General features: G+C 38.6%; 1 protein-coding gene across 4 annotated transcripts in view; it reads right to left on the reverse strand.

The window, feature by feature from the left end:
- The window catches only part of LOC136884349 (uncharacterized), a 164,352-nt gene that overhangs the window by 66,536 nt on the left and 71,153 nt on the right, over positions 1 to 26,663 (reverse strand). For all 4 annotated transcript variants that reach the window (XM_068229931.1, XM_067156466.2, XM_067156465.2 and 1 more), the window contains 2 exons: positions 20,429 to 20,712; positions 14,834 to 14,894 (listed from right to left, as the gene is read on the reverse strand). In XM_068229931.1, coding sequence (XP_068086032.1) covers positions 14,834 to 14,894; positions 20,429 to 20,712 — 345 coding nt within the window. The remainder of the gene's footprint in view (positions 1 to 14,833; positions 14,895 to 20,428; positions 20,713 to 26,663) is intronic.

Here is a 26,663-nt window from a genome sequence, read left to right on the forward strand (position 1 = left end):
TTCTCACTCAGTGAATGCGCCTGTGCAGTTATCTAGTGTCTATTACTTTGTTAGTGTGTAGTGTGTATTGAATGACAGCTTAATTGTATAACCATGCTGAACTTCTATTTAATTGTAATACATGAGTAATTATTGTTCCTTTGATGAAAGTTTTATTGTTACCATGCTCAATTTGTTAGATTCAACCTTGATGTCTCTATCAAAATTCGCTCAGAGAGCATGAAAAAACTTACTATTTTGTAGATTCTTCAGTTTTTATATTTACTCCTCCTCCTCCTCCTCCTCCCGCTATAGCCCTAGATGCGGGTACTTTTTGTTGTCTATACATTTTTTGCCTCTCCCACCCACCCACTTCAAATGATAGCCGAGCACAAACAACCAGCTCGGGATAAAGGACATCCCATATTACACAATCAAATGTCAACAACTCACAACTAGTTAAATTATACCAATTTATTCAAGGGAGGTTCTCTTCTAACCACAAATGCAATACTCACAAGAAGACAACACATCAACAGACAACAAGAACTTTCCTACCAGTGTAAATTGGTTTTTAAAGCGAAACAATTCCAGCCCTGTTTTACTGAATGTGACAGCGTCACTGATTTGAATCCATGTTTTATCACAGACTCTGTTCAGACATTAGAAAAATTTGTGTATATCTGCCTGACGTAGCAGATCCTTTATACTTTTCTCACCAAATGGTGCCAAGTACTACTGTGAATTCTGAATCAACAATGCTCTGTGTAAATCACTGCAACTAGTACATGGAGGTGTGATTAAATTCAATGTTATTTGCTTTACGTCCCCCTAACTAGTTTTATGGTTTCCGGAGACGCTGAGGTGCCAAAATTTTGTCCCGCAAAAGTTCTTTTACGTGCCAGTAAATTTACCGACACAAGGCTGACGTATAAGAGCACCTTCAAATACCACCGGACTGAGCGTGGAGGTGTGAAAGTGAATCCTGAACGAATTCAGATACGTGATGAGGACGTTAACGTGTTATTATCACCATAATTTAGAAATGCACATATCTTAAATAGTGTAATATTTTAAATTTAATGTATTGCTATCTTGATACATTTATGTTCATGATACATTTAGCAGCTGAAGTTGATCCCAAACAGAGGATCTAAACTATACCCTATCTCAAATAACCAGGGAGATAAATACCAAAAACACGTGGTAAATGCGGTGGTACTGTCTATCTTTCGGTAAGGTGTTAAAAATACTTTACATGTGTTAAATAATGTTATTTCTGCGTGAAGTTATGTACGTCATCTAAATCCGCTTATCTTCACTTTTCAGTTTTTAAGAACTGTTTAGTTTCAAATTATAACCAATACTCATGCATTAAAGTGCCCTTCGAGAGGGGCGATGTGTCAACAGCAGAACCCTTCCCTCTGGCAATCTATTCGAAATTATATCATATTACACAATAACATTTGCACACAACCTGTTAGTTCTGTGATAAAACATTCCCCGTAGCCTGTTTCTCACGCAGCAGCTACTTTTCACTGTAATTTTTCTTGAAGCATCCTTCCCACTGTGATGACATTTTCGTCTGCTGAACCATAAGCGATTCCAGTGCAGATGCGCTTAATGCAGGCCTAACTTCTTTCTCAATCTTTATGTCAACTGTCAGGTACACTTAACACAGCAAATACAACATTGCTGAAGGATTTATAGTGGGAAAGAGCAGCGCCTGAGCTCCTTTATTCACAGTGAATCTTACAACGCTTATGGGTAGCAAAAGGAACTCACGATTGAATAGGTATCATTGCCAACTTACAAGCATTGAAGCGGGGACAATTTAGGAGAAAGGCTCGAAAGGATTGAACATTTTGCCTTCTTTTCTTTTTTCCCATAGAAAATTATTTTTCGTGATAATGTCAGCTTTTCCGTAATAATTTCTCCTTTGACCATAATCCTGCAATCGTGAGGTGAAATCCGTAACAATTATGGACAATCTGTAATAGTTGGCACCTCTGAATATATAATTATTAAGTTTGTAGTCAGTCTTTGTGTTGGTGTTTAGGACTTAAATGTTTTGATTTACGTTTACATAACCTTAGTTAAAGTTCCGTGTGGAGGGAAGATGGGTGAGCCCGGCCCTTCTCGCATAAAGCACAAGAAGGGAAAAGCAGTGAGAAGTCGAGAAAAAAAAGTGTGTTCTCAACATTTTAAAGAAGTTTAGTGATGCAAATCCTGGTAGTACTCTCGAAAATGTGATGAGATTAGTAGCCACTACTACTGGCATTTCTAGGACTTTTTTCCCCCGAAAAAAGTTGGAATAAAACAAAGTTAGTGAACAAGTACATGATTGTTTCACTAAGGACGCAATTCGGTGAAAAGTTCACGAGTTTTTCTTTAGAAGTGGAAAACCAACAATCAACAAGATCTAAAGGATTTGTGAAGAGTAATGAAACCTTGCCTTCATTTTTGCGTGCAAAGCTTCATAGGCTTTTAAAAACTTCAAATTTAAAATTTATGTTGTGTAGTCGCCAACCACTACTTACTGAAAGGGAGGAAATATTTTTGTAGCGAAGACGTTATTTGCATCAGATAAAGTTTCAGGAGGAGTTGGATGAGACGAGGGTTAATTCAGGATGTACCTGTGCGGAAGTATTGAGTGATGAAACTATCAAATCCAGTAAGGACGCATTCTTGAAGGGATTATCAAGTGGCTTAAAGAATCCTTCGGGGAAAGGGAAACGCTTGATAATTGCACGTATCGGCAACGAGAAAGGTTTCGTGGAGGGAGGGCTACTGTGTTTTGAATATAACTCCACGAAAGATTATCACGAGGACATGAGTGGAGATTTATTAGAAGAATGGTTTGTGAATGTTCTTGTCTTGAGGCAATAACATTAACTGTTATTGACAATGAGACCTACCATTCAATTAGAATTGAGAAACTGCCCAATCAATCGTGGAGAAAGGGAGATATAATTAAGTTTCTGGATGGGGAGGGAATCCCTTATGAACCGAACAATGTCAAGTTGGAACTTCTTAATGTCATCCAACAGCATATTAAGGACTCGTGAGGTGCATATCAAGTAGATGATATTGCATCACAATTGGGAAGGCAAGTTTTAAGGTTACCTCCGTACCATTGTTCTTTAAATCCAATTGACAGCGTGTGGAGCCAAGTTAAGGTCCATGTGGCTAGGAACAACAAATCTTTCACCCTTGCAGAAGTAAGAAAACTGCTGCTGGAAGGGATTGAACTAAAGACCCCTCAACATTGGTAAATGTGTGTAAAACACGTCATCAAGACCAAAGAAAAATTAATGTGGGATATACACCAGTTAGTACATGATGTCGTTGAACAGATAGTGATAAACGTGAACTACTCTGACAGTGATGACGACGACGGTATGGAGGAGACTGAGTAACGTATCTTTCTTCCGCAGGTGACATTGGTGAGTACATTAACCTTCAGAATTGTATTGAATATCATCTTGATTCATTCTGGTGATTGTATAAATGTTGTATTCTTCTTATAATATGTTAGTTACAGATTATTTCAACTAGTAATCGATTTTGCGGTTTCTTGACCGATGTTTTTATGCGACTAGTACTGCAACGCACACGTAGCCGGACTAGTTATTCTTATCTCCCAGGTAATTTGAGATAGGGTATAATCCACACATACTGTGCTTTTAAACGTAAATAGATATTAACACTATACAAGTATTGATTAGGTCGAGAACCCCAAAAGTATAATTGTGAGCACAATCATATGGAATAGCATGTGCTGCGGGTGCAGCCGCTAAGTAGCCACATCATGCCATAACACAACACACCACATGCTAAGTGCTGCTTATGTTAACGTGTGCCTTGAAGTTTATGAACGGCCGACGTTCATCACACTAACAGGGCATTTTTTGACTGAATATATTGAGATTTATAGGTCTCATCCGGGAAGGTGAAATCGAAGGAAAATGTGAACAGAAATCTAAAGAATACAGCACATGATGCTCTCGTTGAGTTTTACCGTAAGTTGACCCAAACGTTGATAGTGACTTTGATTCCAAAGAAATTCAATCGATGAGGGGCTCTTTAAGAAAACAGGTTAAATAATGTGAGATGTTTAAGAAAATTCTTCTAGTGAGACCAGTATGTACAAAACCTGTGGTATTTCTATCTATTGTTTACTTCAGAGCATGACACTACTTCAGATAATATTCACAATCTGATGGGAAGTCCCTCAAAAGTTCAGATTATGGCACAAGCAACAATATTTTTCTTTTTCTCTCATGCATATTGTTAGTCAGCACACTTATTTCGACTCTACATGCAAAAAATACTGCAGTCACCAAAGGTACGACTTAGTTACGTTGAAAATTTGTATATGACAACATGCCAGTCTAGATGACATGGTCCATTCACACATACGGTCTTTACATCGGAAACAGAACGTGCCGTGGTATCACGTGCTAAATTCCCTGGCGAGTTATTTACTGTGTATGGGAGAAAGCTCTTTCCACACGCCATTCTTTCGTATGTGTTAATCGTGCCATTTCAACACGCCGCAATTTTACAGAGGAAAGAATAATGGTGTATGGCCACCTACTATCGCTGCTGCACGGTCATTATCACCTCTACCAACCCCTCTGCACTATCAGAGCCCTCAATGACTCAATATTATTGGAACAGACACCAATCATAGATATGGAGTTGCTGTGGTTGTCTCATAAATTATTGCAAAATCAGTTTTGGATTTTATAGCACTATTGAGATTGCAAACATCACATCGGATTAAGAACATCATTCAAGCTCATGAACCAACTGCTGATAAAGATGACGAAGAAATAGAATCTTTCTACAACACCTTAGAAGAAGTAATGAAGCTCACCAAAAAGGGAGAGATAACACTGGTCTTGGGAGATTTTAATGCAAAAATTGGATCTGGTGTAGAAAATAATATAGTGGGCAACTATGGTCTTGGAATAAGAAATTTCAAAGGAGACAGACCGGTACAGTTTTTTGCAGAATACGACTTGTTCGTTTCTATCACGTTCTTCAAGCTTCCTCGAAGGCGACTGTACACATGGACTTCACCTTCCAATAATGCTGAAAATATTATAAGGGATCAAACTGATTTCATTTTGGTAGGTCAACATCTAAAGAAATATATGGCATCCATGAAAACGTATCCTGGTGCTGATATTAAAGGTGATCATAATCCAGTAGTAATGGATTTCAGAATGCTTAGATTTAGAAAAGCTATAAGAAATGCTCCACCATCCAAACATGTTGATATAAATTAAAAAAAACTAGTGTATCAGGATGTAAGAGAAATGCTCTGGAAGAAAAGATGAAAACAACAGAAAACAGAAATCCAACAGAAGTGGAATCCACATGCAATTCTGTTAAGACAGCCTGACTGAGGCCCAAGACATTCACATAGGACACATTAACAACAAAAAGCAGCAGAATTGGATGACAGAGGAAATTCTGGAACTGATGACTTGAAGATGGAAATATAAAACAAAAGATCAAATTCAATACAAAGAATTGAACAAAGCCATATGTAGAAAATGCAGAGAAACTCGAGAAATGTGGATGTCTGACAAATGCAAAGAAATTGAGATCCTTCAAGAGAAGCATGATTTTTTTTTCAATCTGCATGAAAAGGTAAAAGAGCTTAATGGAATGCAATGGAAACAACATGGACAAATTCTCAGAAATGACAACCATGAAATCATCTTAGGTGTAGAAGAGAAGCTCAAAAGATGGCAGGAATACATCAAATCTCTTTTTGAAGATGATAGGGATAATTCCCCCCACACCTGATGAAAGAATAAATGAAATTGGCCATGAAATAACTAAGAATGAAGTTGTACAAGCTATAAAACTTCAGAAGAATGGTAAAGCCAGGGACCCAGATGGAGTTTATGCCGAAGTTCTTAAAGTCATGATAGAACAGGAATCTACCAGCCTTGACATCATATCATCATTATTTAATCAAATCTATGCCTCAGGAAAGATACCATATGACTGGCTAAAATCAACATTCATTCCGCTGCCGAAGAAGTTCAACTTGTCTCATTGTGACAACTACCGTTTGGTAAGTTTGATGTCTTGTGTACTCCAAATTTTCCTCCGAATCATGCACTCTCGAATATATAAGAAATGTGAATCTTGCATGGATCAGAGTCAATTTGGTTTTAAGAATGGTCTTGGCATGCGTGAAGCACTTTTGTCCTTAAATGTATTAACACAGCGGTGCATGAACGTGGATGTTTATGCTTGTTTTATAGATTACTGAAAGGCATTTGACTGTGTTAAACATGAAAAGTTAATCACGATTCTTCCACAACTTGGTATTAAACGCAACGATCTACGTATAATCAGTAATCTATACTGGGATCAGACAGCAGATCTCAAAACTGATCAAGGAACTTCAGGAACAACTTTAATCAGAAAAGGTGAACATCAAGGTTGTGTATTATCTCCTCTTCTGTTCAATATTTATTCTGAGGCAATCTTCAAGGAAGCATTGGCGGATGATTGTGGAGGAATCATGAAAGAGGTTAAATCTAGAATAGAACGAATAGAACAAGCCCGGAAACAATTAATTAATATGAGAAAATTATTCATACGCTCAGACCTCAGCTTATCACTAAGAATCAGAATGACCCGCTGTTACATATTCTCTGCCCTCCTTCATGGATGTGAAAGTTGGACCTTGGACCCAAATACCAAGAACAAATTAAGGCATTTGAAATGTATTTGTACAGACGTATTCTACGTATACCATGGATACTGAAAGTTTTGAATGTTGAGGTCCTTCGCCGGATGGAAAAGCAAAGAGAACTACTAATTGTCATAAAACAACGAAAAACAAGATACTTTGGACAAATGAGAGGCAATAAATACCAGATCCTACAATTAATTATTGAAGGGAAAATTCATGGGAAAAGGTCTATTTCATACCTGCCAGCTACTTCCCACCAATATTCAGGCAGGCTGTTATACTCAATACGCAGCAGTAATCCCATCTATCGGAGATAAATGACAGCAGAATACACAAAGCCACAGTGCACAAAGCACATCACAACAAACAATGGTCAACATAATGTTATTGTTGATCAATTTTATGAGCTTTCTGTATTGGAGGCCTTCACATTTAGTTTTCTTCCGACTCTGCGATCTTTGAGAATGTAATGTAAAGTGAGTCGTCCTTTCTTTCACGACTCCCCATGGTATTATTATTCAAGCCATCACCCCTTCATGACTTTTTTCTCATTCTTAGAATTGTCTTCAAAATTTAATGACCGTCACCACCAATATTATTATAGTCGGTACGGTAAAACTGAGTAAGACATAAATAATCGGAAATTGTATTCTCTATAACTTTTGTTATGTAGTAGTTTTCAATATGACCAATAAGATAGGTAATTCAAAATTAAATTTCGGGTACCTTCCCCTAAACTACCATTTCGAACAAAGTGAATAAAATTATTTATAGCGTAGACTGTAGTTCCTTATTCCCCAACTTTACATAAAATTCTGTTCACCCATTTTCTCATACCTCGGCGCTGATATGGACTTAGCAAAATATATAAATTCATGAATATCTCTGTTATCGTAGCCGGTACGGTAAAAATGTATAAGACATAAATGATAGAAAATTTAATAATATGTAACTTTAGTTATGTAGTCTTTATCGATAGGGCCAATAATAATATAAATATTGAGAATTATTTTTAGGCCTTCCCCTAAACTACCATTTCACTCAGCGTGAATCAAATTATTTATGACCTAGATTGTAGCGACTTATTACCAGACGTTACATACCGATTGTCATTAAATTCTCTTCAGCCGCTTTTCTCATGATGAGCGTGCATACATACAGACAGAAATTACGGAAAATTAAAATGTACATTTCCCCTTGTTACTGTGGTCACGACCGGTACGGAAATTTCATTCTGAACAATGTACAGACAAAACTATTTTATTTATATTGAGATAAATTAAAATTAGTCAGAATTGTCTCCATATGGCTCCTAAAATCTCTAGAAAAGTCACTAGTCATTATAATTGAAATTCTGTCACTAAATTACTAAGAAAGCCTCCATATCTAGCGACTAGTCTCTAGAATCGACCAAAGAGAATGGAATTGACTAGACTGATGTGAATGAACACGAACATAGCACACGAGAACGAGAGATTGACAATCAATGTACGCATCGCGATATACAGGTTTCAATAAACATCGAACAATTTGCGCACACTTCTCACATTAATGAACGTCGATATTTCGTTTGAAAGCGGCCAATGAGCGAAGAACTTCCGGCCACTGGCGTAAAAATGCCGAAATGGTGAGATTTGAAAACAAATGTTTGAAGTTCACAAAAAAATAAGCCAAAATCGGAAGAAATAATAGAATAATCAGGAGGCGGGAAGAACTGTTAAAATCAGGAGTCTCCCGCCTAAATCGGGAAAGTTGGCAGGTATGGCATTGGATGACAAAGAAACTCGAGGTTGAAGGATATCCGAAGATGGCATTGTTGTACATCGGAAGAGGTCTCTCGTGCTGAAATGTCAAGATCAGAGCTGGCCGTGTGGATCATCAACCTCCGTTCGGAGACGACGTCTTAGAAAGAAGCAGAAGAAGTGAGGAGGGAGAGGATCAGAGAGTGTGGGATCTATTGTTGTAAATAATTGTTCCCAATGGCAATCTTTATCAAAATAGTTGAAATATCCTACCTTGTAGTAATACAAAAATAGAAGATTACATTTTTTAATGCTAAATAACACTGTACATCAAAAACCCCCAAAAATAAAAAAAAATTCTGTCACTGTTCCCACACCCTAGGAGGGGTGCGAGTGAACCGTGTATTGGGACAACCAGATGCAGCTAAAATCTCAAATGAAGGATCCTCAGTACCGAAGGCCATGATGCTGAGGAACTGGACAGAACAAAACAATATCTGTCAGGATTTTCTTTCTTTTTCTCTACCCCCCCCTTTTTTTTTTTAATTTTACACCGACACAGATCTTATGTCAGTGATAAGAAAGGAAAGGGCTGAGACTGGGAAGGAAGTAACTGTGGCTTTTTTTTTTTTTTTTTTTTTTTTTTTGGCTATTTGCTTTACGTCGCACTGACACAGATATGTCTTACGGCGACAATGGGATAGGAAAGGCCTAGGAATTGGAAGGAAGCGGCCGTGGCCTTAATTAAGGTACAGCCCCAGCATATTCCTGCTGTGAAACTGCAAAACCATGGAAAACCAACTTAAACTTCACATTGGTACGCTCACAATACTGCGAGCACGGAGAATGACCACTGCCGTGCTGTGCCTGTAATATTATGTGTGAGACACACGTCTGATTATAATTATGCAATTCTCGTCATGTTGACATCAGAAAACGTTCAAACTCAGGCATTGTGAACGTGGAGAATGACCACTGCTGTGCTCCACCCGTAATGTTAAGAGTGAGACATACATCCGATTATAACTACACAATACTCGCAATGCTGACATGAGAAATTATTAAAACTCTGTGGGCATTACAGCCATTTCTCTGCAGTATATTGAAATTTGTGTAATGATTATCTGTTGATTCATTATTGAGTTAATAATAAAAATACGACACCCTGCTTTATCAGCTTTATCAGCTGTGGGATACCCAGCACGCAAACTGGCAGAGGGGCCACGTCAGGGATGAGTAAACTATGTCGTTCACCAGCAAATAGTGCAACCTTCCTGAATCTGAGGATATACGGGTGTTATCCACATTACAATCGGAAGTTGAATTCTCCAATTTTAGTTATTTAGAGGATAATGTTGATAGTAATGACAGTGATTATAATGAAAGTGCAGATGTTGACCAATGTAAAGAATAAGATGCCGTACATATCCTCTGATGTTCCAATAGTCCAATCGTGCACGATTTTGATGATGCAAATAGTATTATTACTCTAGTGTCTGGTTTATGGAACACAAGATATCGAAGCTATAGCGGTATTGGATGGTTAACTTGCGTTTTTGCGTTGATGAACGTAAGATACGATTGGTTCGATAAAACGCCCGCTAACTTTAGAGGGCCCTGAGCAAGAGATATCTATTCATTAACTTAACGAGCGCAACACGCAGTACCGTACTGTATATCCGCAGTTAATACATTGTTTTTGTGCTTTCTCATATCCTTCGACGAAGTAGTTCTAGACATGATTAACATTCTAGAACACTGACAACTATCATCATGAATTGAAAGACAGATTCAGACTAAGCAAATATACTGTCATATGTTTGGTTGAGCTTACAGGCAACAATCTGCGTCCTGTGTCAAATAGTTTTCCATTGCCCCCTCTTGTTCAAATATTAAGATGCACGTTTATACTATTGAATTTTATCATATTTGTATCTGTCACTGCATTTTTGTGTCCATAAAAGCACTGGTACCAGTAAATGAGTATAAGATAATTACAAATTTATAGTAGTACTGTAGGCCTACTTACATTGGCAGTGGGCATATACTTTTATCGTGGGATTGTTTTTAATTAATGATATTACATTACAAGAAACTAACAGTTTATACAAGGTAATTATGCAATATTTTTCACTATACTGTGGTGAAACAATGTATGTACTTTGGAATACCAGGGAATAGGTACGGTATGTTTATAAAGCTCAGTGCATACTGGATCACGCATGACGTGCTGCTAATGTGCATATTCCATTAGAAATCCTCAAACAATGACACATTCTTCTGACTGTCCTTAAACCCTACGAATCTGACACCCATGCCTGCAAGAACTAGTCAGAATACCAATTTCTCGCCGCAAGGAAACAACAAATACGACACATTACTAGTGGGCATGCGCCTGACAGTCTAGGGAAAACATCTACTGCATAAAAACAAAGCAGTACAAGGGGTGGCATCTAGTGAGTAGTTATGAAACTTGATCAACGAGCCAATAGTTAACAATTCTATAAGTTAACTGCTATTATGGTCTGCAACGCAGCGAAGATTTATCGAGTCAACAACTGTAACATAGCAATAGCTATCTCACATACCTCACTATTCCAGAAACCGGGCATAGGCCTGTTACAGAACACACCAACGGCTTAAAGTTTGTTTTGGAGAAAATGTTGCAGAGTTGAAAATTACATTTGCAACAGTGGAAAAACACTGCTTCAAACACATCCAAAGGAGTTATGCATTTTGAAACATATAGGCTACCTGCATTTTTGGAATTACCATTTTTGGACAATCCTTGATTAACCAGACTGGACCATTTTTGATAAAGTGATTTCATACCAATATGCATAGGCATTTTTAATGCATTTTCAGTGTTTACCTTGGATAAAAAATTTACTCTAAAATGTATATATATTTTTACTCAAACTGGGCAGCCCTAAAGTTATTGTATTTAGTGTAGTTATATATTTGTGTTTGAAAGCGGACAGTTAGGACCTTCTGTAACCATCAGAAGTATACAGGTGGGATGAGATATACAGTATCTAGGTAGCAGTTTATACATCATGTCCCAGATCATTAAGAGCTGAAAGATGCAAGAATAGTATATAAAAAGATGTGTGGTTTAGGAGAATACAAGATGAAATGCTTGTCATACATGGCAAAATCACTTTCAGCAGTGTGCAAGACCGGAACCAGGAAAAGCCCCTTACAGATGAGTCAGGTGTAACCTCTTACTGTGGTTATCATGAGAGGACAAAGTGTGACGAACAGGTTTTGTGTATAAACATCAAACACACACAGGAACAAATCTGAGAAACAAACAAGTTACACGCACAGACATGCAGCCAAATCCTGGCATCTGGCTGGAGTTCACTTTCACGAGTACCAGGGGATCACAGCTGGTGCGTGTCCAGGGCACTGTGACCAGTTTGACCTACGTGAATGACATCCTGTGACCCGCAGCCATACCCTTCCTGCAAGACGCCCCAGACACCGTATTTCAGCAGGACAATGCGCAGTCACATGTTGCTGCAAAAACACGTGCCTTCTTGTTGTCACAGGATGTCAGATTGTTGCCCTGGCCTGCCCAATCACTGACTTGTTGCCAATCGATACTGTGTGGGATATGATGCAACGGCGGGTGCGGTGCCGTGACCCAATGCCAACCACCAAAGATGAACAACTGTGGAACGAGGTGAATGCAGCATACATGGCTATATCCCAGGAAATCTTATTCGAGTTTTAGCTGATGATGCCCAATACTCCAGGATGATACGGAGGTAACATATTTATATCATGTCTTGGCACGAATGGGTCACAACTGGATTAGAAGTGAAGCCTGTATACAAGACCCAGGATGTTTACTTCGAACAATTGCTATGAGTTCACTTTGGTATGTCACGTTACGCCATAGCACTACATTTCTGCAGCTTATTGACTTTGGAGTACAGTAGAGTCTTGATGTAATATTTCAAGTCTTGACAGTTTGATATTACCATAAATCCAAGCAGAAAAAATGAAGTAACAATAATTGTAAATCGTCCGTTTCAGTACGTGGGTGCACTGAAACCGAACACAACACACGTGTTTATTGAAACGCTAGACACTGGCCTTGAATGCAGTTCCTCAATCCTACCCTCCACGTGCTTCTGGTTCATTACGTTTGTTTGAGCAGTTTGCTTTTTATTCACGTTGAGTTAAAACACAAGACACTTTACAATTATGGAGGGGGGAACCCGGCTAACCACATCACCGCTGGCTAGCAACAGCAGAGCTCCAAACTGGCACACGACACTTCTAGCGCCGTTGCCGAACTGCTTACGTTAAATATTCGCCCACAGAGTTATTTAATTCCATTAACATGGATTTTTGAGAGAACCACTTGCCATACGCAGAAACACTCCGGACCTAATTTTTTTTCTTTGTTTTGTTACATTCCATATCACAGCACAAACACAAAGCCTACAGAACATCCGGTTAGCCTGATAGTCATCTGAAAGTATCATAAAGGAATTTTTTTTTCCCTAGGGTAAACCATGCACCCTTTACGTAGTATTTGCCCGTATTCCAGCTCTTATTGACCTGGGACATCGTGTGTTTGTGGCTGTTTAGTTATACCTAGAGGCATGATTTTTTCACATTAACGATAAACGCGTCAAAAAAAATTTTGAAGCGATTTTGCGATATCTTTACGAATGATATGTTTCTGGTTAAGAAAATATGGATATTATGTTCGCGAATTAAAGCAATAAGGCCATTTTAAAGCAAAATTCAATTATTTCACGATAAGCGCGATATTACAGCAAAATCTGTAGTGAATAACAAACTTGACATTTTGTTCCAAGATGAAAAGAAAAGGAAGAGCGAACAAAGATTCATCAACAGGTAAGATGTTATCATTAATGTTCTGGATAATCTCTTTAAGACATGGCATCAAAGAAAAGGGGTTGGCTCCAGGCTTCTGGCCAAATGAAATGTTTGGAATGTTGTTCTTGTGGTGGCTGGGTAATCTGACCCCAGCCTGACTCCTCATGGCATTGTGCAATCCTGTAATTCCTACTGACTTCTACAAGTAGCACAATTGACTGGTGTAATTCGGCTTCGTGGTCAAGTAAAATTAAGAAAGTGATCAAAGACAGTAGCGAAGATGGTTCGCTCGACAAGTGTTACGGTGCACAGCAGAGCTAAACAGTTTGCGAGTGAAGGTTTGTACGTTTCGGAAAGCAATATTTTAATGTGTAGATTTTGTAATGTTTGTATCGAGTGGGAGAAAAGAGATACTGTCTCAAAACATTGTTTTAAAAATAAGAATCAGAACATAAATTTAGCACTCCAACAGTGAAACAGCAGGCAACAATAGAACTCCCATTAGATATGCAAAAGAAAGCCAAGAGTGAAAAAATAGAATTTATTCACGAAACAACAGCGATGCTACTCAAAGCCAACATCCCGCTGGAGAAGTTAGATGACCCTGCAGTCCGCAAATGGCTTCAAAAGTATGTGCCAGGTATATACAGTCCATCAATTAAACCTCCACAATCAACGATCAGTGACAGTAAGACTAGGTTTTCTAAGATCTCTTTCTGATGAAGATTTTTCTTTTTTCTATTGGTTAGGATTTGGAGACCTTCCCACAGCCAACCAACTAAGAAAACAATTATTAATTTTAGAATTTCATTAAAGCGAAATTAAAGCGATACGGCAATGTCTATTTTGCAAAATAACGCGAAAATGAGTATCTTCCTCACAAAATCATTCAAAAATTAATGCGAAGAGATCATACCTCTAGTTATACCCCACCCAGCCTGTATATGTTGAGTTCATTATTGCTCTTTCATTATTATTTTTGATGTTTGTCTAATTGTTGGTCTTTTACTCATATGTTGGACAACCCTGATTTTACTAGACATAGTGTAGTCATATTTTGTGTTAGTGATCCGCTTAGCACCTTCTGTAGTTAGTGTAACAATTTAAGATAAATTGAGATCCTGTCTGGCATTCACATGTTATTTCGATGTCAATTATTAAAAATAATTCAGCATGGGGCTTTTACGAAAGAGACTATCACAGTGGGGTTTGAACCCACTAAGTCCAAACTGAGTAGCCAACTCACTCAGTGTCAAAAATCTGACGTGTCATGTATGTATACGCGTAGTAATTTAAAAAAAATAATGTTACAGTTCTGATATATGACATCTACCTGTATTTCTTCTACATCTTCGCCTACATTAAGTTTCCCTCGCCCCCCCCCCCCCCTCTTTTTTTACCCTTAACCTTATCCAGTAAGACATAAACATCAAAACTAATCTCCACATAATTTTATTGAAACCTAGTACATTAGTCATTTCTGTACCAGTTTTAATGATGATCAAATTAGGTTATATATACTTACTTGGCGAACGAAGTGGTCTCCCAAGAGGATAGTGTGGGAACTTGGTCTGTATCGACATATCCTAGAACAGATATGCATTGTAAGTGAGACAAGCGACTGTACACACCTTCCAAACCAAAGTTTAAAAAAATATATATACTAGTTTGCTTGAATCCGAACCCAAGCAATCTCGAATTGGTGAATGAGTTTGCCACTTGCATCAGCAAAGATAACTACGAAAATTAAATAACAAGCCCACTTTGCACCACAGGACATTTAACCCACATGCACCCATAAGCGGACTGGTACATGGCCTAACAGCTGGGCTAAACATCTGTAAGTGGATTGGTTACGCTGAGCGGTACTGTCTCGTATAACAACATGTCCAAGTGCTATTAACTGTAGACAAAAGTTGAAACTCTAATTAGATAGCTCAACTGATTGTTTTCTGGCATTCTTGTTCTCTCTATTGTTTGGTTTCTGAGGTGAATTGATGTAATTACTGACCAGATGATCAATGTTTTGTTGTCATGAAGATGGCCTCGAAAAAACACGCGTTAGCGGGAAAAACTCAGTAATAAAGAAATTCAAAGTTTGCTAGATGTTTTACGTTCTGATTTCGGCAGTGATAGTGATGGGGAAGTTCCTTGTGACTGTGTGTGTATCATCACAAGATTTATGCAACAGTGAAAGTGATAGTGAAAGCGATGTTAGTGAAGAGGATGAACAGCATGTTAAGCTGAACTTGATGCAAGAACAGAATATTCCAGTTATTCATACCTTTTCAGGAACAAGTGTAGTGTGCCCTACAAGTGGAATTTATGAAAATGAAAGTAAGGAATTCATTTTCATATACTACTTAGGTAAGAGTACAGTACAGTACGTTGAAGATGAAACCAATAGTACTGATCTAGACTTTTTACCGACAAACTTGCATGAAATACATGGGTATATTGCTTTTTGCGTTCTAATGGGATTAATACAGAAGCCTACAATTCACAGTCACTGGTGTAAAGACCTAAGTGTTGACAAGCCATATTTTAGAACTGTCATTCCTCGAGCTAGGTTCCTTGAACTTAGTAAGTATTTACTTCTGAACAAAGATAGTGGAAAATTTAAGATTTTATGGAGAATTTCATGTTTTAATTCTACTTATTGTTCTGTTAGTGTATTGGGATGAACTGTGTGGTATTTCTGAGTAATATAAAACAGATACCGTAACAATATATGCAGTATTATTTTAAATGAAAGCATGCAACTTGAAAGATGGTGGGTCCCAAGCAATGTTAGTGTACGTGGCAGCCAGGTGCATATGGGTTACTGATCCATTTGCAAGGCCAATTAAAACAAACGAGCAATTTTCTTGCAACAGTAATCTTAACCATGAAATGTTCTGTTGTTATTATATACTTCGCAAATTGCAAAAAGTAGTGGAAAGTTGTACAACCACACAACCAGTAGCTACTGTTCTTTATGTACTACAATACAATTCTCATTTTCCATTCCCAGTAAGTTCTACCAAAATATTCAAATAATTTACACTGAAACAGAGAATGGTAAATTTGTTGGTTGTGGTGATAACTAGCATATCCAAGATTTGTTGAACTGGGGTAATGGTTAGAATTCTCGGACATTTTATGCACGTTTCAAATAAATATGTTACGCATTATAAAATAACGCCATACAACAACTCATAGTAACTCTAAGTAAAGAAAGGTACAGGATAATGAAGGCAGGAACAAAATGAACACAGTAGAAACCCTCTTATCTGGCATTCGAATAACAAGCAATTCAATACTGCTTTCATTCAGGAGGGGAGAAGAAAAGAATAAAGCTCTCAGGAATTCCAAGAAACTCTGATCGTACAATGATCGATGTTCTTTATTGCTTGTATTATTAAGACGACCTCTCACCATTCAGTAGCCAACAGTTCAGCTTAAGTGAAGTGCATTGTCAGTTAACTGACAGACTCAGTGTAGACCTGGTGTATACAGTTTGTTTATCAGCATATGGAACTATAACAAGATGGATAAATCTGCGAAGCATTCTGATGCTTAAGCAAAAACTGGAGTTGCTGAATATAGGAAAAAAGTAGTAAGTAAGAATTTCATACGGAAAGTTCAAAATTACACACTATTAGAACTCAAGTCAGCTTCAAAGTTTTCGTACTGAACACAGAAAAAGCAAAAACAGTTGAATATCCAAAATTCTTCACCATTCTCACAGTAAAAAAAAAAAAAAAAAATTGCAGGCCATTTCGAGTGGGCAGCCCAGGGTTCGCAGGGTGAGACCGAGCCCGGAAGGAGAGAGATAGGGGTTAAGTGAGAAAGAGACTGAGGGGAGAGGAATGTAAGGATGACACTTTTTGTAAAGAGAATTCAAGAATTAGAATTTCAGCCTCTAAAAAAAAAGGTCCTTTTTCTCCATGTAGGACACCACCTGATGATTCTCTGATATCACCAACTTACCAATGTCAGGGAAAATTTTTGAGCAGAATGAATGCGTAACCCTATTTCCAATACAGTAGAACCTCGATTCAACGTTCCCGGAAGCTACGTTTTCCCGTATTATCCGTTTAAATTATGTGGTCCCGCGAGCAACCTAATTAAATCACGTTGTAAAAATCCCGCATTATCCGTTCCTCGAAGAAACGATTTCCCGTATCAACCGTTCAGAAATTTCAGTCCCATCAACGCTAAATCCTCGATCACGCGTTTTTCAAGAAACTGTATCTCACGAAAGGGCGGCAACGCATACAGGTGGTATTGTTTAGAGAATCGAAATCACAAAGCAGAGTGTATCCACAATAATTGGAAGGAGACAGAGCGCATTTCGACAGCTCTACTTGAAGACGGAACGAGTTTCGTCAAATGTTCGTACTTGCAAAGCGTCTACATTATGTCCAGGGTTAGATGTTTACTTTTTTATTTCGAGTGTATCGCCGAACAGGTTTTCGGCACTTCCCTCAGGGCACTGTATAGTCACTGAGCTTTCAAGCAGGAATCTAAACTGCTCCTTCTTAAGTAACATAAATTTAGTATTTTAATATTATCGCATACGATTACGTTATCGAGACCTGAACAGATGTTTCACCTTACATACATAAAGCCATGGGAGGTTTTGGGATTGCCTTTTACTGTTTCGGTCCTAATGTAAGACTAGGAATTTCACGTTATTGTGTTAAAATGTTAAAACCGCAGTCGTTTTATTTGCGCACGTTACATGTAAAAACCTTTGCATCAATTCGCACTCGTACCGACTTGGACAGCGAGGGCGTTTTCCAGCTGAGGTCAAGGTCGCGAATAACCGTAAATTCGGAAGTTTTGATGATATTTTTTCTCTTTCCAATTTAATCGTGATTAGTGACGGGCATTATTGAATATAATGCATTCGAAAGCTTGAGAATCGATACTTACATTCGAAATAATATTCTCGAGTTCAACATAACCTTTAAAAGTCGATATAGGCCGTAGGCCTAATTTGCGCGGTAGATTTCCACAAACTGACTACGAACAGTATACCGGTGACCAAATTACAATGGAAGATTTAAAGAAAAAGGGATTTCGCCATCATGTTGGACGATTTTGTATCCAATGTGCTTTATTTTATTAGATTAGAGAATTAAAAAATACTTGTGGTCGATTGTTTGGCTTAATGTTATTAGGTTTTTCGAACAGTTTGACCGATCAAAGTTGCTGAACTGAAAGAAGTTTCCCCGGTAAAACTGAATGTAAAGTTTCGAGACTTTTAAGTCGCATACCAGTAATTAATGTTTGAAGCCGGGCCCGCGGTCGAACTTGCCTGCCTCTCACCCGGAGGACCCAGGTTCGATTCCCGGCCAGGTCAGACACTTTTACCTGGATATGAGGGCTGGTTCCAGGTTAAGTCATTCTACGATTACCTTTAATTGAGGCGCTATTTAATGGTGAGATGGCGATCCCGGTCTAGAGAGGTAGGAATAACGGCCGAGAGGATTCGTCACACTGACCATGCGTCACCTCGTAATCTGCAGGCGTTCGGACCGAGCAGCGGTCGCTTAGTAGGTGGAAGGCCCATTGGGGCTATAGTTTGGTTTAGGGGTGTTTGTAAGATTTTAAGTATACATATTTATTTTTGTGATGTTTAGCCAAATTGTTCATGGTTCATTCATTCGGACCGAGCAGCGGTCGCTTAGTAGGTGGAAGGCCCATTGGGGCTATAGTTTGGTTTAGGGGTGTTTGTAAGATTTTAAGTATACATATTTATTTTTGTGATGTTTAGCCAAATTGTTCATGGTTCATTCATTCCCGGATTTTCCATTTTCCCGTGTTGTACGGTTTTTTTTCGGTGGTCCCTCCAAAAACGGAGAATCGAGGTTCCACTGTATTACATCGGACAATCATTACCTAGTTTTACTCTTATTCACGTTCATCACAGAGTACATGTTCGCAAAGGTATGCAAGAGCCAAACAAAACAACTAATTTGCATATCAATCTGTGAATACAATGAAACCTCGTTAGTGCGTTCCTCATTAACATGTTTTCCCCGCTTAGCGCATCATAAATTATTTTTTTGCTAGTTGCTTTACATCGCACCGACACAGATAGGTCTTATGGCGACAATGAGACAGGAAAGGCCTAGGAAGGGGAAGGAAGCGGCCCTGGCCTTAATGGGAAACCACGGAAAACCATCTACAGGGCTGCTGACAGTGGGGTTCGAACCCACTATCTCCCAGATGCGAGCTCACAACTGCACACCCCTAACCGTACGGCCAACTCGCCCGGTGAATCTATCCATTAATCTTGGTGACTGCACATTGGATTGTCATATAACATATGTTTTTCGATGATTTTTCATTCATAACTCACCAACCAAAGCGAAAACTAAAACTCTGGCTTCGAGGTGCATTCAGAACCCCTTCAATCTACCTATGTTAAAAATTTCAGGTCTCTGCATGCCGCAGATTACGCTGGGCATCACACACAGATAGAAAGAATGAGACATTTCATTTTATTATTGTAGATAAACTTGATATAATATCGCCATTGTCACGTATATAGTCAATATGGAAATTGAAGTGCTGATTAGATAATATTCTTCATAACAGTACCAGACTTCCATATAATTTTTGTATACAAGGGCCTAAGAAGGAAGAAAATAGAAGTCAATATATAGCTTCTTTCTGGAGATATTCAATTTAAATTTTCATTTTATAAAGTGAAGAACTGAAGAATTGCAAAATCATCATCCCCTGTTGATCATGAAGATACTGATGATTACTGTTGAATACATGAAGAAACAATCACTCAAATAATGGGGTACAAAAAGGAATCAAGAAAAGGTACAGAAATGAAAGATTCAAGACTTCCAAGGCCTTGAACATTCTAATATTGCCCAGCTGGAAGAAATAAAATGTGATGACCTATGATGTCCTAAGTTCCTAAATGTTCTCAACATTTCAATAACAGAGTGTTAACTGATGTGTGCTCTGCCTTATATGCTACTACTTACTCCACTAAATCACATTTCTGCTGCAAATGCACAAAAACTAAGCAGGGTACAACAGCTACTTACATATTATATACTAGTTGCTTTGTATTTAACATCAATCAACAAATAATGTAAAGAATACAAACCAATATAGCAGAAGTATCCGCACTGAAACTTGAGTCATTGACTTGCGTACTACTGTTCCTCCTCAAGGGATGACTATTTTGAGCTGGATTAGCTTCAACTATGGATACTTCAGCATCTGAATCCTCATCGCTAGAAACCCCATTTTCGTGTATTACTGCTGGTTCTTCCCGCACTTCAACAGCGACTTCATTAGAATTAAGCACAACAGGCACGTCTTCATTTGTTCCTGTGGTTCGAGGCGGTCTACTCCTGGGTCTTCCACGCCCAGCCCTCCCACCACTTCCTGTACAGAAAAAGGTATCATTAACCAATAGCACTGTGAAATTATGCCGACACATCACAGTTTTGATATTTTAAACGTTACGCATTTGATTCAACATGATTTCCTGATGTAAATAATGTTAAAATGTAAATACTTTGTTGAAAGCAATCAAAATGATGTGCATAAGAAACAGTTATGTTAATTTAGTACCATCGCTTTATTAGAAAGAAAGCAAAAAAGAAACACACACTACAGATACATATATATATATATATATAAAGCATTCCCTAAATATGCAGATAAAACAATATCAAAACAGAAATTACTAGGAAGTACAGAAGTGCAAGGACTAAACAAACTGCAAGTACAGAACCTTGCCAGACTTTTGTCAGCAGATGTCTGAGGACATAATGACCGCGAGTTATTTCCAATGCAAATCTGTGGAGCAGGACGACGTAAAATTCTATCAACAGTGAGGTGTGATATACTGGATACCAACCACACTTAAGTGACTGCAGCTATCGAGCTTGAGCAAGTACTGAACTGAGAATGTGATCGGCGGTGAAACCGAATAAGGGACAATCTTAGCACGGTGATGATTATCAGTGAGTATTATGTAAATAAATAGCAGATTTCCTGCTATGCCTGCCAGCTGCTACTGAGTTTAAGCTCTATCTTTCACCCAAACTGTTTGATAATTTCACAACCCAAATGTCAATCACTTATTCTTCGTCCCTTGCTTTATTAATTCTTCTGAATTTCTCCTGCCTTTGAGGACAATAACTGTGTGGTAAGATAGTTGATTAAGGAACATAATGGAATTGCATCAGCTGGTAAGTACAGTAAAAAATCAATTAAACATGGTCCAATATACCGCGGATTCAGATTTAATGAGGTGAAGAGTACACAATATTAATTTATTATTAAAAGTCTTGTTTTCAATAGTCCATTGTTCTCTGAAGAGGTTGATGCTCAAGGTCCAAGGACATTCACCATGACTGGCCAATGTTACTGCAACGTGCTTCACCAAAATATAATACCCGCACTACAAGAGAGAGATGCATTGGACACTACTGCTTTTATGCATGATGGGGCTCCGCCACACATCTTTTGTCCGTTACAAGAGATTCTCTGCTACACATTTGGTGAGGATCAAATTTTTAGCTGAACATTTCCAAATGCTTGGCCACCATGATCACCCGAATTGAATTCTTGTGATTTCTTTTTATTTAATTTAATTTCCGGGTTGAACCATGTTGTACTTGTACGCATATCACGTACAGTTTGCCGACGTTTCGAATACATTGCAGTATTCTTTGTCAAGGCGTCTGAAATACCCCTACTCGATCCGAGGTAATCAGTCTCCCAGTCTTCACCTCATTAAATCTGAATCCGCGGTATATTGGACCATGTTTAATTGATCTTTTACTGTACTTACCAGCTGATGCAATTCCATTATGCTCCTTAATCAACTATCTTACCACACAGTTATTGTCCTCAAAGGGAGGAGAAATTCATAAGAATTAATAAAGCAAGAATACTTCACAGGACTTGCTTGTGCATTAGAAATTTCTGCCTGGGAGACTGATTACCTCGGATCGAGTAGGGGTATTTCAGCCGCCTTGACAAAGAATACTGCAATGTATTCGAAACGTCGACAAACTGTACGTGATATGCGTACAAGTACAACACGGTTCAACCCGGAAATTAAATTAAATAATTCTTCACACCGTGGAAGCTTCACTTCTTGTGATTTCTAGTTGTTTTGTCAGGAGAATATCCACAAATGTGTTGATCTGAAGAAGCATATAAGGAGAGGTACCAGGTATGCCCACGGAGATGTTTTGCACAGCCATGCAGCATGTTCCCCTATGCTTTAAAACTGCCCTGGACAGTGTTCAATACACTTTGATCAAATACACTTTGTAGTTTGATGGACGATACATCCATAACAAACAGTCATACTGCACGATATGGCAACACATTAAAAGTGCTTCACAGGACTTGCTTGTGCATTATTTCTCTTCCGCATGTCCTTGGTGTCACAAGTAGCCAAAATATTGGAGAGAATAATTGAAAGGAGGATGAGAGGAAAGGTGGAAAAAAATTTAGAAGAATAGCAGTATGGATTTCAACAGGGCAGGTCAACAACAGACCCTATATTCACCATGAGATTACTGATGGAAAAACAGGGGGAATATGGAAAAGATCTGGTGATGGTATTCCTTGATCAAGAGAAGTGTTAATAGAGAAAAGGTGTGTGGAAACCATGGAAAGAAAAGGATGAGGAAGGCAATCAAGGGAACTAGCGAAAGCAATATGTAAGAATTGTTTCAGTTGTGTCCAGATGCCAGTGGGGAGAACAGATTGGTTTAGAAACCAAACTGGACTAAGACAGAAGTGTGCTGTCTCCACTTATGTGTATAATGGTTATGGATGAAATTCTAAAGGAAACAAAGGCAAGATATGGAGAGGATATGAAAATATTCTTGTGTGCAGATGACATAGTGATCTGGGGAGTCAAAAATACAGAAGTGCAAATGCAACTAGAGGCTTTAAAATGACAGTACTGAGAAATATGGTATGAAAATCAGCGTAGAGAAGAGCAAAACAGTAGTGACGATGAGAGGAGAAAGAAAAGGAACCGTTAGTATCAGGAGACAAAACCTTGAGGTTGTTGAATGATTCAAGTATTTGGGAAGTGAAATAATGCAAGATGCAAGGTTGGATAAGAGATCAGCAGAAGGATACAAGTGGGATATACGTTCTACCAGAACATAAGGAACCTGGTATGAAACAGAGAACATCCTATGAAATGTACACGATATACTATACCCCTATATAAACGTATGCCTTAGAGACTTGGACTTTGACAGCAAGAAATGAGAGTAAAATTCAGGCCAGTGAAATGAAGTTACTGAGGAGTATGGTAGGGAAAACGAGAAAAGACAGAGTAAGAAATGTTATGACGTTGTAAGACCTATCTATGTCGGTGTGATGTAAAATGAATTCAAAAAAAAAAGTTGAGGTCAGAAAAAAGGGGTAGAAAAACTGTGTGATAGGATGGAGAAGAATAAATAGATATGGTTTGGACATATGAGGATGGAGCAGGGAAGGACACTAAAACAAGTGGTGGAGGCTAAGATAGAAGGAAAAAGGGCAAGAGGGAGGTCCAGAACAAAATCTATGAACTCTGTCAAGAACAGTATAAGAAAAAGATTGGACTGGAGTACAATAACTGAAAAGAAATGGTGGAAGGAGAGGCAACTGTGGAAAAGTGCCATCAACACCTTGACTTGGAAGGAGCTGGACAAGGGGAAATGAAAATGATGCCCTTGGCAATTAGGGTTGGGCAGACCGGAACATTCAGTTGTTCCGCAACATTAGGAGCTTGAGGCGGAGTGTTTCAGTACAGAGTGCCGGGACACGGGACTGTAACTGCGTCGTAGAGAGAACTTCGAAAGGCAACATGATATGCTCCGCGTCAGCTGGAATGTGCCTGTACTGAACGTGCTGTGTCAAGGCCGCACTAGATAGATTAGTTGGTCTTGGCTGTGTCTGACTGTCAATACCGGCTAAGTACCCTGTGCTGGAGTGTAAACATTTTTTCATCCAGTTATATCTTTAATTCCTAAGTGATGACCTATATTTTTCTTGGTCTTAAAAGTTTCCTTACAGTCCAAATTAATTTTTAACCCAAATCCCCGAGAAAGTGTTGAGGGAAATTTTCGAGATATTAAAGAAAGTAAATGGAAGTTGAGAGAAAAGGAATTCGAAGTGCAGAGAACATAACAGCACGAAAGAACAACAATGTTTTCATCCAGTTATATTCCTAATTCCAAAGCAATGACCTATATTTTTCTTGGGCTTAAAAGTTTCCTTAAAGTCCAAATTAATTTTTAACGTCAATCCCCGAGAAAGTGTTGAGGGAAATTTTCGAAATATTAAAGTAGGTAAATGGAAGATGAGAGGGAGCAGCCTTTAAACGTGATTAATGGGCGCGAATTTCAGTGTTCCGACTGTCCGTTCACGTTCCGTGCAGCTTTATGCTGGAAATGGCCATGACTACACACAAGCACACACCACATAGCACGTTCCGTAAAGGCAAATTCCCGCTGGTGCGGAGCATGTAATGTTGCCTCTCAAAGTTCTCTCTACACTGCGCAGTTACAGTCCAGTGTCCCGTGCGCCCACTGCACAGTTCAGCTAGTAGGCGAAGGGCAGTGCATAGTGGCGCTTCTGATGGGACAGCGAGTCAGTGTCTCCGTCTCGCTTGAGAATGTTTCGGAACAATTGACACTCGGTGTTCTGGAACAGCGGAACATAACTGTGCACCGGCACAGTGTGCCAAAACAGGGACATAGTGCCCAACCCTATTGGCAATGTTTGGTTTAAGTTTCATTTTCATACAACTGCTAATTTTCCAGATAGACACAGTTAAGTATGAAAAGTTTACTTATAACCATCCAATACATTCACTTCTTAAAGTTGCACAAATACTGTCTATCTCATAAGTACTAATTTCTTAATGTAATTATTACTTCTCTACCCTTCCTTCCCGGTTTGTTTACAAATTTGACAGTTCAATAGGGACATACTGTACGTGAGAGAACCAAACGAAAAGTTCTCTTTGTTTCCTCTACAGCCACATGCGCCCTGAAGAAAGAAGGCGGGGCTGATGACCTTAGATGTTAGGCCCCGTTAAACAACAAGCATCATCATATCAGAATATCTCGGACCCATCCGAGCCCAGAATCTCCTTGGAAGGGAGTAAAGTGAGACAAAAGATGTCGTACTTTGGCCACAGAATGACAGTACCTCCTTGGAAAAGGAGGTCGTGCTCAGAATGGTGAGTGGCAAGAGAGGAACTGGACAAACACGATCACGTAAGTTAGATGGCATAAAAGGATACTGGCATGGCAATCGCTGAACTGAAAGAGCTGAACACATGATCCATGGGAAGACCATCAGACATCCTAGATTGAATGGATGAAAACAGAGAGAAACTACGAAGCAAAGATTAATGTATTGAGTTACGTATCACTTTTAACAATCTTGGTTTGCAACTTATGTTTTATTGCACCTAATCAATACATATATTTTATACGAATAGGACTAGTTTCAACCGTATGACTCTTGTCATCTTCAGCTATTCATTTAAACTAGTTAAATTAAAATAAGGACACGATCATTAAATAAAACGGGGTTTGTAAACCCAGAGCTAAAAGTACAAATACACTATAGAACACTTTAGTGCTCATTAAAATGATTGAATTTTCACTTGATACTAGTCTTATGAAATAATGAGAATAGATTAATTTAAAAACTTGATAAGAATGTTTGAATTGTGTACAGGTTGCAACACACAAATGAACAATGTTTTAAAATATTCAAAAGATTATGTACAAATTACAGGCAAAACAACCTAATAATTAGGTCTCGGAAGAAGAGGAAAAATCCTTTTTTTTCTCCAGTATCCGAGGACGAGGCCCAACATAATACCGTATTTTATTGCGTAATCCCCCCCCCCCCTTTTCTTTTCTCGAAAACACTAGGGAGGGAATTATGCGAGTGGTGCTTCTAGGCATTCAGACAGGAAGGGAAACGATGTATTAGGTAAAAGTTATATTTACGGTAATAGTGGTATGTGAAAAAAGTGGTACCTACCAGTATTTATTTTCAATTAACACAAAAGAATACCACGGTTTCATTAGGCCACAATGAAGAGCAGCAATGCATTGTTTCATTGTTTCTTTTCTCTCACTATTCTGCGGCCTCACTTTCGTCAGTATCATCACTATTTTCAAGCTCAAACAACACATCATCTTCATTTTCACTATTTCACAACATGTCGTCCTTGGAACCGTCAATGGCACAAGAAATTCCAGCCTCCTGGAGTCAGCTGATGAGATCCCGCCGCCATCCATTCTGAATACAGGCGTCGAAGATGTTCTTTGAAAGGTTGGTTGATG

Source organism: Anabrus simplex, chromosome 12, assembly GCF_040414725.1.
Source record: "Anabrus simplex isolate iqAnaSimp1 chromosome 12, ASM4041472v1, whole genome shotgun sequence".
Classification (NCBI taxonomy): Eukaryota; Metazoa; Arthropoda; class Insecta; order Orthoptera; family Tettigoniidae; genus Anabrus; species Anabrus simplex.